Source organism: Pseudophryne corroboree, chromosome 9 (assembly GCF_028390025.1).
Source record: "Pseudophryne corroboree isolate aPseCor3 chromosome 9, aPseCor3.hap2, whole genome shotgun sequence".
Taxonomy (NCBI): Eukaryota; Metazoa; Chordata; class Amphibia; order Anura; family Myobatrachidae; genus Pseudophryne; species Pseudophryne corroboree.
In genome coordinates this window covers 8153980-8172062 of record NC_086452.1, presented here as the reverse complement: position 1 = coordinate 8172062, position 18083 = coordinate 8153980, and the positions used below count along the sequence as shown (strand labels likewise).

The window sequence follows — 18083 nt, the reverse complement described above, 5'->3', positions numbered from 1 at the left end:
ATGAATAAGGAAATAGATATCATACTACTACAGTACGTGATATGAATAAGGAAGTATAAATATTAATACTTAACAGAGGGAATAAGGAAACAGACATCACACTACTACAGTATGTGATATGAATAAGGAAATAGATATCATACTACTACAGTACGTGATATGATTTAGGAAATAGATATCATGCTATTACAGTACGTGATATGAATAAGGAAGTATAAATAATAATATTAAGCAGAGGGAATACGGAAGTAGAATTATTAGTACAAAGTGGAAGAAATGGGGAAACAGAAATAATACTACCAACAGAAAGAACACAGACGTACACATTACACTAGTAAGTGGAAGGAATAATATAGTATAAATAATACTAAGTGAATAAGGAAGTAGAATTGGTACTACTAAGTGGAAGTAATAGGGAAATAGAAATAATACTCCTAAGCAAAAGGTAAAGGGAAGTAGAAATAATACTACTACACAAAGGCAATAATAAGAATTTACTTACCGATAATTCTATTTCTCGTAGTCCGTAGTGGATGCTGGGAACTCCGTAAGGACCATGGGGAATAGCGGCTCCGCAGGAGACTGGGCACAACTAAAGAAAGCTTTAGGACTACCTGGTGTGCACTGGCTCCTCCCCCTATGACCCTCCTCCAAGTCTCAGTTAGGATACTGTGCCCGGACGAGCGTACACAATAAGGAAGGATTTTGAATCCCGGGTAAGACTCATACCAGCCACACCAATCACACCGTACAACTTGTGATATGAAACCCAGTTAACAGCATGATAATAGAGGAGCCTCTGAATAGATGGCTCACAACAATAACCCGTTTTAGTTAACAATAACTATGTACAAGTATTGCAGACAATCCGCACTTGGGATGGGCGCCCAGCATCCACTACGGACTACGAGAAATAGAATTATCGGTAAGTAAATTCTTATTTTCTCTGACGTCCTAGTGGATGCTGGGAACTCCGTAAGGACCATGGGGATTATACCAAAGCTCCCAAACGGGCGGGAGAGTGCGGATGACTCTGCAGCACCGAATGAGAGAACTCCAGGTCCTCCTCAGCCAGGGTATCAATTTTGTAGAATTTTGCAAACGTGTTTGCCCCTGACCAAGTAACAGCTCGGCAAAGTTGTAAAGCCGAGACCCCTCGGGCAGCCGCCCAAGATGAGCCCACCTTCCTCGTGGGATGGGCTTTAACAGATTTAAGCTGCGGTAATCCCACCGCAGAATGCGCCAGCTGAATAGTGCTACACATCCAGCGCGCAATAGACTGCTTAGAAGCAGGAGCACTCAGCTTGTTGGGTGCATACAGGATAAACAGCGAGTCAGACTTTCTGACTCCAGCCGTCCCGGAAATGTAAATTTTCAGGGCCCTGACTACGTCCAGCAACTTGGAATCCTCCAAGTCCCTAGTAGCCGCAGGCACCACAATAGGTTGGTTCAAGTGAAAAACTGAGACCACCTTCGGGAGAAACTGAGGACGAGTCCTCAATTCTGCCCTATCCATATGGAAAATCAGATAAGGGCTTTTACAAGACAAAGCCGCCAATTCTGAAACTCACCTGGCCGAAGCCAGGACCAACAGCATGACCACTTTCCACGTGAGATATTTTTAAATCCACAGTCTTAAGTGGTTCGAACCAATGTGATTTCAGGAATTCCAAAACCACATTGAGATCCCAAGGTGCCACTGGGCACAAAAGGAGGCTGAATATGCAGAACTCCTTTGACAAAAAGTCTGAACTACAGGCAGTGAAGCCCGGTCTTTCTGAAAGAAAATCGACAAAGCCGAAATCTGGACCTTGATGGACCCCAATTTGAGGCCCAACGTCACTCCTGCTTGCAGGAATTATAGGAATCGACCCAGCTGACATTCCTTCGTCGGGGCCTTCTTGGCCTCACACCACGCAACATATTTTCACCCAATGCGGTGATAACGTTTTGCGGTGACATCCTTCCTGGCTTTGAGCAGGGTAGGGATGACTTCCTCCGGAATGCCCATTAGGATCCGGTGTTCAACCGCCATGCCGTCCAACGCAGCCGCGGTAAGTCTTGGAACAGACAGGATCCCTGCTGCAGCAGGTCTTGTCCGAGCGGCAGAGGCCAAGGGTCCTCTGCAAGCATCTCTTAAAGTTCCGGGTACCCAGCTCTTCGTGGCCAATCCGGAACCACGAGTATAGTTTCCACTCCTCGCTTTCATATGATTCTCAGTACCTTGGGAATGAGAGGCAGAGGAGGAAACACATAAACCGACTGGTACACCCACGGTGTCACTAGAGCGTCCCCAGCGATCGCCTGAGGGTCCCTTGACCTGGCGCAATATCTTTTCAACTTTTGTTGAGGCGGGACGCCATCATGTCCACCCGTGGTCATACCCAACGGTTTTTCCGCATTTGGAAAACTTCTGGATGAAGTCCCCATTCTCCCAGGTGTAGGTCGCCCATCGGAGAATCCTTGTGGCTTCTGCCATCGCCATCCTGCTTCTTGTGCCGCCCTGTTTGTTTACATGGACGACCGCCGTGATGTTGTCTGATTGGATCAGTACCGGCTGGTTCTGAAGCAGGGGCCTTGCTTGACTTAGGGCATTGTAAAAAGCCCTTAGCTCCCGGATATTAATGTGAGGCAAAATTTCCTTGGAAATTTCTTCCCTGTGTGACTGCACCCCAGCCCCGAAGGCTGGCATCCGTGGTCACCAGGACCCCGTCCTGTATTCCGAATCTGCGGCCCTCTAGTAGATGAGCCCTCTGCAGCCACCACAGCAGCGACACCCTGTTTCTTGCTGACAGGGTTATCCGCTGTTGTATCTGTAGATGGGACCCGGACCATTTGTCCCACAGGCCCCACTGGAACGTCCTTGCGTGGAACCTTCCGAATGGAATTATGCTTCGTACGAAGCTACCATTTTTCCCAGGACTCGTGTGCATTGATGTGCAGACACTTGTCCTGGTTTCAGGATGTCTCTGACTAGAGATGACAACTCCTCGGCTTTTTCCACTGGAAGAAACACTCTTTTCTGGTCTGTGTCCAGAATCATTCCCAGGAACAGAAGACGTGTCGTCGGGACCAGCTGTGACTTTGGAAAATTGAGAATCCAGCCGTGCTGTTGTAGCACTTCCCGAGAGAGTGCTACCCCTATTACCAACTGTTCTTTGGACCTCGCCTTTATCAGGAGATCGTCCAAATACGGGATAATAAAAACTTCCTTCTTGCGAAGGAGTATCATTTCGATCATTACCTTGGTAAAGACCTTCGGAGCCGTGGGCAACTCCAACGGCAGCATCTGGAACTGATAGTGACAGTCCTGTACCACACATCTGAGGTACTCCTGGTGAGGAGGGTAAATGGGGACATGCAGGTACGCAACCTTGATGTCCAGGGAGACCCTGTAATCCCCCTCGTCCAGGCTCGTAATAACCGCCCTGAGCGATTCCATCTTGAACATGAATCTTCTGATATAAAAAATTCAAGCATTTTAATTTTAAGATGGGTCTCACCGAACCGTTCTGTTTCGGTACCACGACCATTGTGGTATAGTAACCCCTTCCTTGCTGAAGGAGGGGCACCTTGACAATCACTTGTTGTGATTATAGTGTTGAATAGTCACCAACACCGCCTTCCTGGCAGAGGGAGGTGCCGGTAAGGCAGATTTTATGAAACGGCGGGGGGGCGAACATCTCGAACTCCAGCCTGTACCCCTGAGAAACTACCTGAAGGACCCAGGGATCCATGTGAGAGAGCCCACTGGGCGCTGAAATTTCTGAGACGGGCCCCCACCGTACCCGGGTCCGCCTAAGCAGCCCCAGCGTCATGCTGTGGGCTTACCGGACGCAGGGGAGGACTTCTGCTTTTGGGAACTAGCTGTTGCTTTTTCCTCTACCTTTGCCTCTCGGCAGAAAGGATGAGCCTCTAGCCCTCTTGCTTTTCTGGGGCCGAAAGGACTGTACTTGATGATACGGTGCTTTCTATTGTTGTGGGGTAACCTGTGGCAAAAAAGTCGATTTCCCAGCAGTAACTGTGGAAACGAGGTCTGACAGACCATCCCCAAACAGTTTTACCCCCTTATAGGGCAAACTTCCATGTGCCGATTCGAGTCGGCATCGCCTGACCATTACCGAGTCCATAACCCCCGTCTGGCGGCAATGGACCTAGCGCTTATTTTTGATGCCAGTCGGCAATTATCCCTCTGTGCATCACGCATGTATAAGACCACGTCTTTTATATGCTCTATTGTCAGGAAAATATTGTCCCTATCCTTAGTTATTTTCCGACAGGGAATCTGACCATGCAGCGGGAGCACTGCACATCCATGCCGAAGCAACGGCTGGTCGCAATATAATGCCCTAGTGTGTGACTATATCTTATAGGGTAACCTCCTGCTTTCTATCAGCAGGTTCCTTCAGGACGGCCGTATCCGGAGACGGTAGTGCCACCTTTTCTGATAAGCGTGTAAACGCTGTATCTACCCTATGGGGTGTTTCACCGCGTGACCTATCCTCTGGCGGGAAAGGGTACGCTGCCAATAACCGTTTTGAAATTTCTTATCGGGAGAAGACCACGCTTCCTCACACACCTCATTTAATTTCTCAGATGCAGGAAAAACTACTAATAGTTTTCTCTCACCAAACACAATACCCTTTTTATGTGGTATCTGGGGTATAATCATAAATGTGTAATACATTTTTCATTGCCTCATTCATGTAACGGGTGGACCTATTTGGAGGGTACACTAGTCTCATCGTCGTCGACACTGGAGTCGGCATCCGTGTCGACATCTGTGTCTGCTATCTGAGGTAGCGGGCGTTTTTAGAGCCCCCCATGACATTTGAGACGCTGGAACAGGCACAAGCTGAGTAGCCGGCTGTTCTGTGTCGTCGACCTTTTATGTAAGGAGTTGACACTTTCACGTAATCCTTCCATAAATTCAACCACACCGGTGTCGACCCCGCAGGGGGTGACAACATATTTACAGGCATTCGCTCCGCCTCCACCTCATTATCCTCCACATACATGTCGACACAGCCGTACCGACACACAGCCCACACACAGGGAATGCTCTGATAGAGGACAGGACCCCACAAAGCCCTTTGGGGAGACAGAGGGAGAGTATGCCAGCACACACCAGGGCGCTATATATCACAGGGATAGCACCTATAAAAAAGTGTTTTCCCTTATAGCTGCATATATATTGTATACTGCGCCTAAAATGTGCCCCCCCTCTCTTTTTAACCCTTTCTGTAGTGTATTAACTGCAGGGGAGAGCCAGGGAGCTTCCCTCCAACGGAGCTGTGAGGGAAAAATGGCGCCAGTGTGCTGAAGGAGATAGCTCCGCCCCTTTTTCGCGGACTTTTCTCCCGCATTTTTATGGATTCTGGCAGGGGTTAATGTACATCCTTATAGCCCTGGGGGTTATATGTGATGTATTTTTGCCTGCCAAGGTGTTTATATTGCTGCTCATGGCGCCCCCCCCCAGCGCCCTGCACCCTTAGTGACCGGAGTGTGTGGTGTGCATGAGAAGCAATGGCGCACAGCTGCAGTGCTGTGCGCTACCTTGGTGAAGACTGATGTCTTCTGCCGCCGATTTTCCGGACCTCTTCTTGCTTCTGGCTCTGTAAGGGGGCCGGCGGCGCGGCTCTGGGACCGGACTCCGAGGCTGGGCCTGTGTTCGATCCCTCTGGAGCTAATGGTGTCCAGTAGCCTAAGAAGCCCAAGCTGGCTGCAAGCAGGCAGGTTCGCTTCTTCTCCCCTTAGTCCCTCGATGCAGTGAGCCTGTTGCCAGCAGGTCTCACTGAAAATAAAAAACCTAAAACTAACTTTTTTCTAAGAAGCTCAGGAGAGCCTCCTAGATTGCACCCTGCTCGGTCGGGCACAAAGATCTAACTGAGACTTGGAGGAGGGTCATAGGGGGAGGAGCCAGTGCACACCAGGTAGTCCTAAAGCTTTCTTTAGTTGTGCCCAGTCTCCTGCGGAGCCGCTATTCCCCATGGTCCTTACGGAGTTCCCAGCATCCACTAGGACGTCAGAGAAATGGAAGTAGAAATACCACTACTACTACGTGAAGAGAATAGGGAAGTAGAAATAATACTCCTAAGCAAAAGGTATAGGGAAGTAGAAATAATACTACTACACAGAGGGAAAAGGGAAGTAGAATTAATACTCCTAAGCGGAAGGTATAGGGAATAGAAAGAATACTACTAAGTGGAAAGAATAGGGACGTACAAATAACACTAGTAAGTGAAAGGAATAGGGTAGTATAAACTAATAAGCAGAAAGAATAAGGAAGTAGATATCATACTACTACAGTAGGTGATATGAATAAGGATGTATAAATAATACTACTAAGCTAAGAGAATAAGAAAGTAGAATTATTAGTACAAAGTGGAAGAAATAGGGAATCAGAAATAATACTATCAACAGAAAGAACACATACATACACATTACACTAGTAAGTGGAAGGAATAGTGTAGTATAAATAATACTAAGCGAAGAGAATAAGGAAGTAGAATTAGTACTACTATGCGGAGGGAATAGGGAAGTAGAATTAATGCTCCTAAGTGGAAGGTATAGGGAAGTAGAAATAATACTACTACACAGATGGAATAGAGTGGTAGAAATGTTACTCCTTAGCGGAAGGTACAGGGAAGTAGAAATACTACTACTACGCGGAGGGAATAGAGAAGTAGAATTAATACTCCTAAGCGGAAGTGTGACAGGACGGTTCCGTACGAAAGCACTCACCGCTCTCGCGTCCCGTCCCCTGTGCACAGAATGGAAGGTTAGGTCACACGGGACCTGACCACATAGGGGATTCCCGCTTACCGTCAGTAACCGCCTGTTACTGACTCCACCCACTGCGCTGTGGGCGGGCTTATGCTGCCACCACCAAACTCCTAACCTGCCGTGGCGTTTGGAACCACGGTTCTGCTCTGTATGTGCCGACACACTGCGTTACCACACCTGTGTGGTGATTGACGAATCCCCACTAGTCACCTGACTAGGCCGCTACCGGTAGCTGGCGGAAGGCGGAACTTGGAGACGTTAGGTGCTTCCCTGGACAGCCGGAGGACGGGGCTATGTTTGGCATAACCCTGTAGGTCGCAAGATGACGCGGTCTTCTTGAGGCAAATGGTATTTATTTGCAATAGTTCTAAAGAGAACTCTTCCCTATTGCTAGGGGAAACAGCATACAGCAAGATGTTCACAGCAGAAAGTAGTTGGTATAATACAGAGGCACGCAGGCCTCCTTTTTATGTCAATTTTCCACACAGTACAACAGGGGGGTCATGTCCTCCCTGAGCCCTTTCTATTCAATCAGGATATCTTAGCAAATACAAGTAAATAAATTACATTTCAAAAGGAGATAAGTGCAATAAAACAATATCCCCCTTCCTGTGACACAGACAACGTTTGGTATCAGATTAACATTCACTATTGATAAATTTATCACATAACTTCAAAATACAAATGTTTCTGTCTCACTCACATCTCCAGGCAAACCCAGTGTTTGGGATTACAACAGGAAAGGCTGCAACACAACAACAGTTTTCCTTCCTGCATCTGCCATTCAGGGTTCGTATATCAATTAAATCATTACATGAAACAGGTTCCAAGCCCAGAACTACTTTACATATGGGATAAGAAGATCCCCCGTGATTAGCATCTCTCTCTAAGGAACTTACACATCAAAAGGTTTTGTCATTCACACCTCTCTGCTAGGACGGGGCCATTAGCATGCCACTTCCTACTGACAGGAGATGATTATTCAGACATCTATAGTAAGTGCATTTTTCCTTTAAATATACAGGTGACCACATCTTAAATATAAATATATTTAAACATGCATTCCTGCAATTGAGCACAGAGCACTACATATGACATGTTAAGACACATCATTAAACATATTTTTAAACAGTCTGCGCCCAGCGCCGTAAGTACATTTAACAGTGACGCCAAGCGCCTATTGTCCGCAACATGGCACCGGGCACGAGGGTTAACCCCTTCAGTGCCGCAGCCGCCATTACACGTGTGGCTGGTTAGTCTCTCCGGCCACAGGAAGGTATAGGAAAGTAGAAATAATACTACTACATAGCGGGAATAGGGAAGTACAATTAATACTCCTAAGCGGAAGGAATATGGAAGTAGAAATAATAATCACACTACGCGGAGGGAATATGGAAGTAGAAATACTACTACAGGTTGAGTATCCCTTATCCAAAATGCTTGGGACCAGAGGTATTTTGGATATCGGATTTTTCCGTATTTTGGAATAATTAGATACCATAATGAGATCTTATAATGATGGAACCTAAATCCAAGCACAGAATGCACTTATGTTACATGTACACCCTAAATACACAGCCTGAAGGTCATTTTAGGCAATATTTTTTATAACTTTGTGCATTAAACAAAGTGTGTGTACATTCACACATTTCATTTATGTTTCATATACACCTTATATACACAGCCTGAAGGTCATTTAATACAATATTATTAATAACTTTGTGTATTAAACAAAGTTTGTGTACATTGAGCCATCAAAAAACAAAGGTTTCACTATCTCACTCTCACTCAAAAAAGTCCGTATTTCGGAATATTCCGTATTTCGGAATATTTGGATATGGGATACTCAACCTGTACTACACAGAGATAATAGGGAAGTAGAAACACTCCTACGTGGAGGGAATAGAGAAGAAGAATTAATACTCCTAAGCGGAAGGAATACGTAACTAGAAATACTACTACTACATGGAGTGAATAAGAAAGTAGAATTAATACTCCTAAGTGGAATGTTTGGGAAGTAGAAATACTACTACTATATGGAGGGAATAGGGAAGTAGGATTAATACTTCTAAGCGAAAGGTATAGGGAAGTAGAAAAAATACTACTACATGAAGGGTATAGGGAAGTAAAATTAATACTCCTAAGCAAAAGGTATAGGCAAGTATAAATAATACTACTACATGAAGGGAATAGGGAAGTAGAATTAATACACCTAAGCGGAAGGAATAGGCAAGTAGAAATATTACTACTACGCGAAGGGAATAGAGAAGTAGAATTAATACTCCTAAGGAAAGAATACGGAAAAAGAAATTATACTATGTGGAGGGAATATGGAAGTAGAAATACTACTACTACTACGCGGGAGGGAATAGGGAAGTAGAAATACTACTACTACTACGCGGGAGGGAATAGGGAAGTAGAAATACTACTACTACATGGAGGGAAAAGGGAAGTAGAATTAATACTCCTAAGCGAAAAGCATACAGAAGTAGAAATACAACTACTACGCAGAGGGAAAAGGGAAGTAGAATTCATTTTCCTAAGTGGAAGGTATAGGGAAGTAGAAATAATACTACTATGTGGAGGGAATAGGGAAGTAGAATTAATACTCCTAAGTGGAAGGTATAGGGAAGTAGAAACACTACTACTACATGGAGCGAAAAGGGAAGTAGAATTAACACTACTAAGTGGAAAGTATAGGGAAGTAGAAATACTACTACGCAGAGGGAAAAGGGAAGTAGAATAAAATTTTCCTAAGCGGAAGGTATAGGGAAGTAGAAATAATACTAGTATGCAGAGGGAAAAGGGAAGTAGAATTACATTTTCCTAAGCGGAAAGGTATAGGGAAGTAGAAATAATACTACCATGCTGAGACAATAGGGAAGTAGAATTAATACTTCTAAGCGGAAGGTATAGGGAAGTATAAATTATACTACTATGCGGCGGAAGTATGGAAGTAGAAATACTACTGCTACACAGTGGGAACATGGAAGAAGAAATACTATTCCTACGCGGAGGGAAAAGGAAAGTAGAATTAATACTCCTAAGCGGAAGGTATAGGGAAGTAGAAATAATACTCCTAAGCGGAAGGTATAGGGAAGGAGAAATAATACTCCTAAATGGAAGGTATAAGGAAGTAGAAATAATACTCCTAAGCGGAAGGTATAGGGAAGTAGAATTAATACTCCTAAGCGGAAGGTATAGGGAAGTAGAAATAATACTCCTAAGCGGAAGGTATAGGGAAGTAGAATTAATACTCCTAAGCGGAAGGTATAGGTAAGTATAAATTATACTACTATGCGGCTGAAGTATGGAAGTAGAAATACTACTACTACACGGAGGTAAAAGGGAAGTAGAATTAATACTCCTAAGCGGAAGGTATAGGGAAGTAGAAATAATACTCCTAAGCGGAAGGTATAGGGACGTATAATTAATACTCCTAAGCGGAAGGTATAGGGAAGTAGAAATAATACTACTTTGTGGAGGGGAAATATTTATTATGAGTTCATCTACATGTTCTTAAAACTGAGCTACATATGAGAACATACCTTCTCTCCTGGTGGGCCTAGAGGACCGGGATAACCTTTAGCACCCTAAGGAGAGAAACAGAACAGAATAAATACAGAAATACAGACTCTGCACTCTATGACTTATTGCACCTTCTATTATCCCCGCCACACAACTGTCTCCCCTGGTGTTTTCCACTTATCTACCAGTCTCCGTAACCAGAACTGCACTATGGAAAATCTCCTGTGGTACCCAATATTGTATCCAGCCCGCGGTGTTACTGCACTTACCTGACACCTAGTATGAGCAGCCGGCCTCTCATATGGAATATTTACTGGCTGCTTACATTTACATTAATCAGAGCCACATGGTCCTTTCTCCTCATAAAATGTAAATGTCCGTAATTTAGTTTGTTATCTGTGGTTCACAATCCTCAGGTTTATATTCAAATACTTTAGTGAGTATATATATATATATATATATATATAGAGAGAGAGAGAGAGAGAGAGTTACAGCCAGAGATCGCCCTAAAGCCCCCTTACTGCCAGACAGAAGCCATGCCTAATAACTGCCCATGAGAAGAATCACCCGTCACTAGGTGAGCCACCCCACTCTCCTGGCATTGTGACCCCACTCTCCTGGCATTGTGAGCTGCCCTACTCTCCTGGCATTGTGACCCCACTCTCCTGGCATTGTGACCCCACTCTCCTGGCATTGTGAGCCACCCCACTCTCCTGGCATTGTGAGCCACCCCACTCTCCTGGCATTGTGAGCCACCCCACTCTCCTGGCATTGTGACCCCACTCTCCTGGCATTGTGAGCCACCCCACTCTCCTGGCATTGTGAGCCGCCCCACTCTCCTGGCATTGTGACTTTACTCTCCTGGCATTGTGAGCCGCCCCACTCTCCTGGCATTGTGAGCCGCCCCACTCTCCTGGCATTGTGACCCTCTCCTGGCATTGTGACCCCACTCTCCTGGCATTGTGAGCCACCCCACTCTCCTGGCATTGTGAGCCACCCCACTCTCCTGGCATTGTGAGCCGCCCCACTCTCCTGGCATTGTGAGCCACCCCACTCTCCTGGCATTGTGAGCCACCCCACTCTCCTGGCATTGTGAGCCACCCCACTCTCCTGGCATTGTGAGCCACCCCACTCTCCTGGCATTGTGAGCCGCCCCACTCTCCTGGCATTGTGAGCCGCCCCACTCTCCTGGCATTGTGAGCCGCCCCACTCTCCTGGCATTGTGACCCCACTCTCCTGGCATTGTGAGCTGTCCTACTCTCCTCGCATTGTGACCCCACTCTCCTGGCATTGTGACCCCACTCTCCTGGCATTGTGAGCCACCCCACTCTCCTGGCATTGTGAGCCACCCCACTCTCCTGGCATTGTGACCCCACTCTCCTGGCATTGTGACCCCACTCTCCTGGCATTGTGAGCCACCCCACTCTCCTGGCATTGTGAGCCGCCCCACTCTCCTGGCATTGTGAGCCGCCCCACTCTCCTGGCATTGTGAGCCGCCCCACTCTCCTGGCATTGTGAGCCGCCCCACTCTCCTGGCATTGTGAGCCGCCCCACTCTCCTGGCATTGTGAGCCGCCACACTCTCCTGGCATTGTGACCCCACTCTCCTGGCATTGTGAGCCGCCCCACTCTCCTGGCATTGTGACCCCACTCTCCTGGCATTGTGAGCCGCCCCACTCTCCTGGCATGGTGAGCCGCCCCACTCTCCTGGCATGGTGAGCCGCCCCACTCTCCTGGCATTGTGAGCCGCCCCACTCTCCTGGCATTGTGCTACAAGTTATTTTGTTGAAATCTCATGACTGGAATAATTGTTTATTTAATACCAGTTATTTATACAGCACACACATTCCGGGTGTGGTATGAGTTCCGGGCGGCCGGGTCCCTGACGGCCAGCATACCGGCGCCGGGATCCCAACTGCCAGCTTGCCGACAGAGTGGTGAGCGCAAATGAGACCCTTGCGGGCTCACTGCGCTCACCACGCTGCGGGCACGGTGGCACGCTACGTGCCACGCAATCTATTCTCCCTCCAGGGAGGTTGTGGACCCCCAGGAGGGAGAAAAGGTGTCGGTATGCCGGTTGTCGGAATTCCGGCGCCGGTATACTGTGCGCCGGGATCCCAACAACCAGTATACTGAATACTACCCCACATTACACAGCGCTGTACAAAGGATAGCAAAAGCCCCTGCCCCAGTGGTGCTCATACTCCATGGCTGGGATGTAATGGCGGACAGGAAAAAGTCAGAACCAACTTGGGCATTAAAATGTGCGTCTTTTTCCCGGAACTCGTCCAATGTAATTGCGTGCGTCTTTTACGTTCACAATGCAAATCAGATCTGACTTCTGGCGGGATATTTAGACAAGAAAAGTCAGATTTTTACAGAACAACCGGAGAGCGTCTGTTATTTAAACAGTTGCACAGTGATAGAATGTCACCCATTGGCACCCGAAAGACCCATGATTAAAGTAACACACACCCAAATAAACCCCAGTCCTCCAGGACGCACAAGCAGCTTATGCCGATTTACATGATACGCGGCATGGCTATTATCAGTCTGGAAAAACTGTAGCAAAACATTTTGTATGCAGATACAGACGCTATTGTACTCAGAATATAGGCATGCCGCATATCATTGTAATCAGCAGAAGCTGTGTGTGCCTCCTGGAGGACGCATTGTCTGGGACAAAATGTGCAAAAAGACGTGTAGAGTGCACGGACTGTTTTGAGAGAGCAAAGTTTATTTTTTTATTTTTTTTAAGGTTAGAAATAATTTTAAAAATGTTTATTTGCTGTAAATGTGTGTATGTAATTGATTTTCAACATTGACAAACTCGCCCCAAAAAACAGCTAATCGGCCGAGTTGTATGCTTAATGTGGGCAAACACCCGCATCTGACTTTCCCCGGCAGCTCTACTTTATACCAGAAAGCGCACGAGTTTTCATGTACTCGCCCGCTAATACATTTGCCTACTTTGCCTCTGCCCCAGTGAGCTTACACTCTATATTCCCTATCACATGTATACACACACACACACACATACACACAGACACACACACACACACACACATATTACAGAGAGTGTATCAGTCACATCAGTCCGTGCCCCAGTGAGCTTAAGGCCAGTACTCACTGGCCGATGTCAGAGAGATCTGTGCTGAGCGTGCGGGGGGAGACGGGGGGGCCGCTCACTTCACCCAGCAGCGACCCGCTAGATTGGCCTGCATGCAGGCCAATCTAGCAGCAGCGATAGCGATGCGCAGGGCTGCGCATCGCTATCGCTGAGGGGGCTACACACGGAGCGATCGTGCTTAAAATCTAAGCAATCTAGTCAGATTGCTTAGATTTTAAGCAGCGATCGCTCCGTGAATACCCCCCTTTACACTCTATACTCCCTATCACATACACACACACACACACACACACACACACACACACACACACACACACACACACATTACAGAGAGTGTATCAGTCACATCAGCCCCTGCCCCAGTGAGCTTACACTCTATATTCCCTATCACATACACACACATTACAGAGAGTGTATCAGTCACATCAGCCCCTGCCCCAGTGAGCTTACACTCTATATTCCCTATCACATACACACACATTACAGAGAGTGTATCAGTCACATCAGCCCCTGCCCCAGTGAGCTTACACTCTATATTCCCTATCACATACACACACATTACAGAGAGTGTATCAGTCACATCAGCCCCTGCCCCAGTGAGCTTACACTCTATATTCCCTATCACATACACACACATTACAGAGAGTGTATCAGTCACATCAGCCCCTGCCCCAGTGAGCTTACACTCTATATTCCCTATCACATACACACACATTACAGAGAGTGTATCAGTCACATCAGCCCCTGCCCCAGTGAGCTTACACTCTATATTCCCTATCACATACACACACATTACAGAGAGTGTATCAGTCACATCAGCCCCTGCCCCAGTGAGCTTACACTCTATATTCCCTATCACATACACACACATTACAGAGAGTGTATCAGTCACATCAGCCCCTGCCCCAGTGAGCTTACACTCTATATTCCCTATCACATACACACACATTACAGAGAGTGTATCAGTCACATCAGCCCCTGCCCCAGTGAGCTTACACTCTATATTCCCTATCACATACACACACATTACAGAGAGTGTATCAGTCACATCAGCCCCTGCCCCAGTGAGCTTACACTCTATATTCCCTATCACATACACACACATTACAGAGAGTGTATCAGTCACATCAGCCCCTGCCCCAGTGAGCTTACACTCTATATTCCCTATCACATACACACACATTACAGAGAGTGTATCAGTCACATCAGCCCCTGCCCCAGTGAGCTTACACTCTATATTCCCTATCACATACACACACATTACAGAGAGTGTATCAGTCACATCAGCCCCTGCCCCAGTGAGCTTACACTCTATATTCCCTATCACATACACACACATTACAGAGAGTGTATCAGTCACATCAGCCCCTGCCCCAGTGAGCTTACACTCTATATTCCCTATCACATACACACACATTACAGAGAGTGTATCAGTCACATCAGCCCCTGCCCCAGTGAGCTTACACTCTATATTCCCTATCACATACACACACATTACAGAGAGTGTATCAGTCACATCAGCCCCTGCCCCAGTGAGCTTACACTCTATATTCCCTATCACATACACACACATTACAGAGAGTGTATCAGTCACATCAGCCCCTGCCCCAGTGAGCTTACACTCTATATTCCCTATCACATACACACACATTACAGAGAGTGTATCAGTCACATCAGCCCCTGCCCCAGTGAGCTTACACTCTATATTCCCTATCACATACACACACATTACAGAGAGTGTATCAGTCACATCAGCCCCTGCCCCAGTGAGCTTACACTCTATATTCCCTATCACATACACACACATTACAGAGAGTGTATCAGTCACATCAGCCCCTGCCCCAGTGAGCTTACACTCTATATTCCCTATCACATACACACACATTACAGAGAGTGTATCAGTCACATCAGCCCCTGCCCCAGTGAGCTTACACTCTATATTCCCTATCACATACACACACATTACAGAGAGTGTATCAGTCACATCAGCCCCTGCCCCAGTGAGCTTACACTCTATATTCCCTATCACATACACACACATTACAGAGAGTGTATCAGTCACATCAGCCCCTGCCCCAGTGAGCTTACACTCTATATTCCCTATCACATACACACACATTACAGAGAGTGTATCAGTCACATCAGCCCCTGCCCCAGTGAGCTTACACTCTATATTCCCTATCACATACACACACATTACAGAGAGTATATCAGTCACATCAGCTCCTGCCCCAGTGAGCTTACACTCTATACTCCCTATTACATGTACACACACACACACACACACACACACACACACACACACACACACACACACACACACACATTACAGAGTGTATCAGTCACATCAGCCCCTGCCCCAGTGAGCTTACACTCTATACTCCCTATTACATGTACACACACACACACACACACACACACACATTACAGAGAATATCAGTCACATCAGCCCCTGTCCCAGTGAGCTTACACTCTATATTCCCTATCACATGTATACACACACAGACACACACACACAGAAACACACAGACACAAACACACACACATATTACAGAGATTGTATCAGTCACATCAGTCCGTGCCCCAGTGAGCTTACACTTTATACTCCCTTTTACATGTACACACACACACACACACACACACACACACACACACACACACACACACACACATTACAGAGAATATCAGTCACATCAGCCCCTTCCCCAGTGAGCTGACACTCTAGGGGTTAAAAAGCAGAATCTGCGATCCTTCCTTTCGCATGCTGGGGGCCGCCTACCGCAGGGCAACGCTGCTTATACAGGCGGTCATCTGCCATTTTTGTCACTGGAGCGGCTGCTTGTGACGGCATGCAGTCACATGAGAATGCCGCTGACCCGCCCCCGTTTTCCCCGCAATTCTCAATCGTTGCCCCCCGGTCGCATCATTTAGAGATGCGACCTGAATAACCCCCTATATGCCCTATAACATGTGTATATACACACACACACACACACACACACGTATATTTTTTGCAGCAGAAGCCATTGAATCTACTGGTTTGTGTTTGGAGTGTGGAAGGAAAACAGAGGCCTAGGAGGAAACCCACGCAAATACCAGGAGAACACACAAACTCCCCACAGAGCGGGAATTAGTCAGGAATTGAACTCATGACCTTGGGACTGTGAGGCAGTAATGCTAACCACTTTACCAACTGTGCTCTGCTGGACATCAATACTGTTTCTATGGGGATTATTTTTTATTTTATTTCATCCTATATAATAAAAGGGTGCCGCTGCTCCTCACCTCAGTTATGTGTGACAGCAGCCACCAGAGGGCGCCCGATGACTCCTTTGTGAACTGCACTCTGTAAGATACGCAGACAGACATACAGAACTGCGCTCAGGGACATACAGAACTGCAGAACATACGCAGACAGACATACAGAACCGCAATAAGGAACATACGCAGAGACATACAGAACTGCACTCAGGGACATACGCAGACAGACATACAGAACTGCACTCAGGAACATACGCAGACAGACATACAGAACTGCACTCAGGGACATATGCAGACAGACATACAGAACTGCACTCAGGGACATACGCAGACAGACATACAGAACATAACTCAGGAACATACGCCGACAGACATACAGAACTGCACTGAGGAACATACGCAGACAGACACACAGAACTGCACTCAGGCACATACGCAGACAGACACACAGAACTGCACTGAGGAACATACGCAGACAGACACACAGAACTGCACTCAGGGACATACGCAGACAGACATACAGAACTGCACTCAGGCACATACGCAGAGACATACAGAACTGCACTGAGGAACATACGCAGACAGACAGACAGACAGACATACAGAACAGCACTCAGGAACATACGCAGACAGACATACAGAACTGCACTCAGGAACATACGCAGACAGACATACAGAACTGCACTCATGGACATACGCAGACAGACATACAGAACTGCACTCATGGACATATCCAGACAGACATACAGAACTGCAATAAGGAACATACGCAGAGACATACAGAACAGCACTCAGGAACATACGCAGACAGGCATACAGAACTGCACTCAGGCACATATGCAGACAGACATACAGAACTGCACTCAGGAACATACGCAGACAGACATACAGAACAGTACTGAGGAACATACGCAGACAGACATACAGAACGGCACTCATGGACATATCCAGACAGACATACAGAACTGCACTCAGGCACATACGCAGACAGACATACAGAACAGCACTCAGGAACATACGCAGACAGACATACAGAACTGCACTAAGGGACATAAGCAGACAGACATACAGAACTGCACTCATGGACATATCCAGACAGACATACAGAACTGCACTCAGGCACATACGCAGACAGACAGATATACAGAACAGCACTCAGGGACATATGCAGACAGACATACAGAACCGCAATCAGGAACATACGCAGACAGACATACAGAACTGCACTCAGGAACATACGCAGACAGACATACAGAACTACACTCAGGAACATACGCAGACAGACACACAGAACTGCACTGAGGAACATACGCAGTCAGACATACAGAACTGCACTCAGGAACATACGCAGACAGACATACATAACAGCACTCCGGAAC

General features: G+C 46.8%; 1 protein-coding gene across 4 annotated transcripts in view; it reads right to left on the bottom strand.

The window, feature by feature from the left end:
• Window positions 1-18083, bottom strand: part of COL24A1 (collagen type XXIV alpha 1 chain) — a 767149-nt gene that overhangs the window by 592827 nt on the left and 156239 nt on the right. For all 4 annotated transcript variants that reach the window (XR_010186531.1, XM_063938932.1, XM_063938934.1 and 1 more), the window contains exon 8: window positions 10335-10379. Coding sequence is in view for 3 of the 4 variants with exons in the window: in XM_063938932.1 (XP_063795002.1) it covers window positions 10335-10379 (45 nt within the window). In the remaining variant the exon portion in view is untranslated. The remainder of the gene's footprint in view (window positions 1-10334; window positions 10380-18083) is intronic.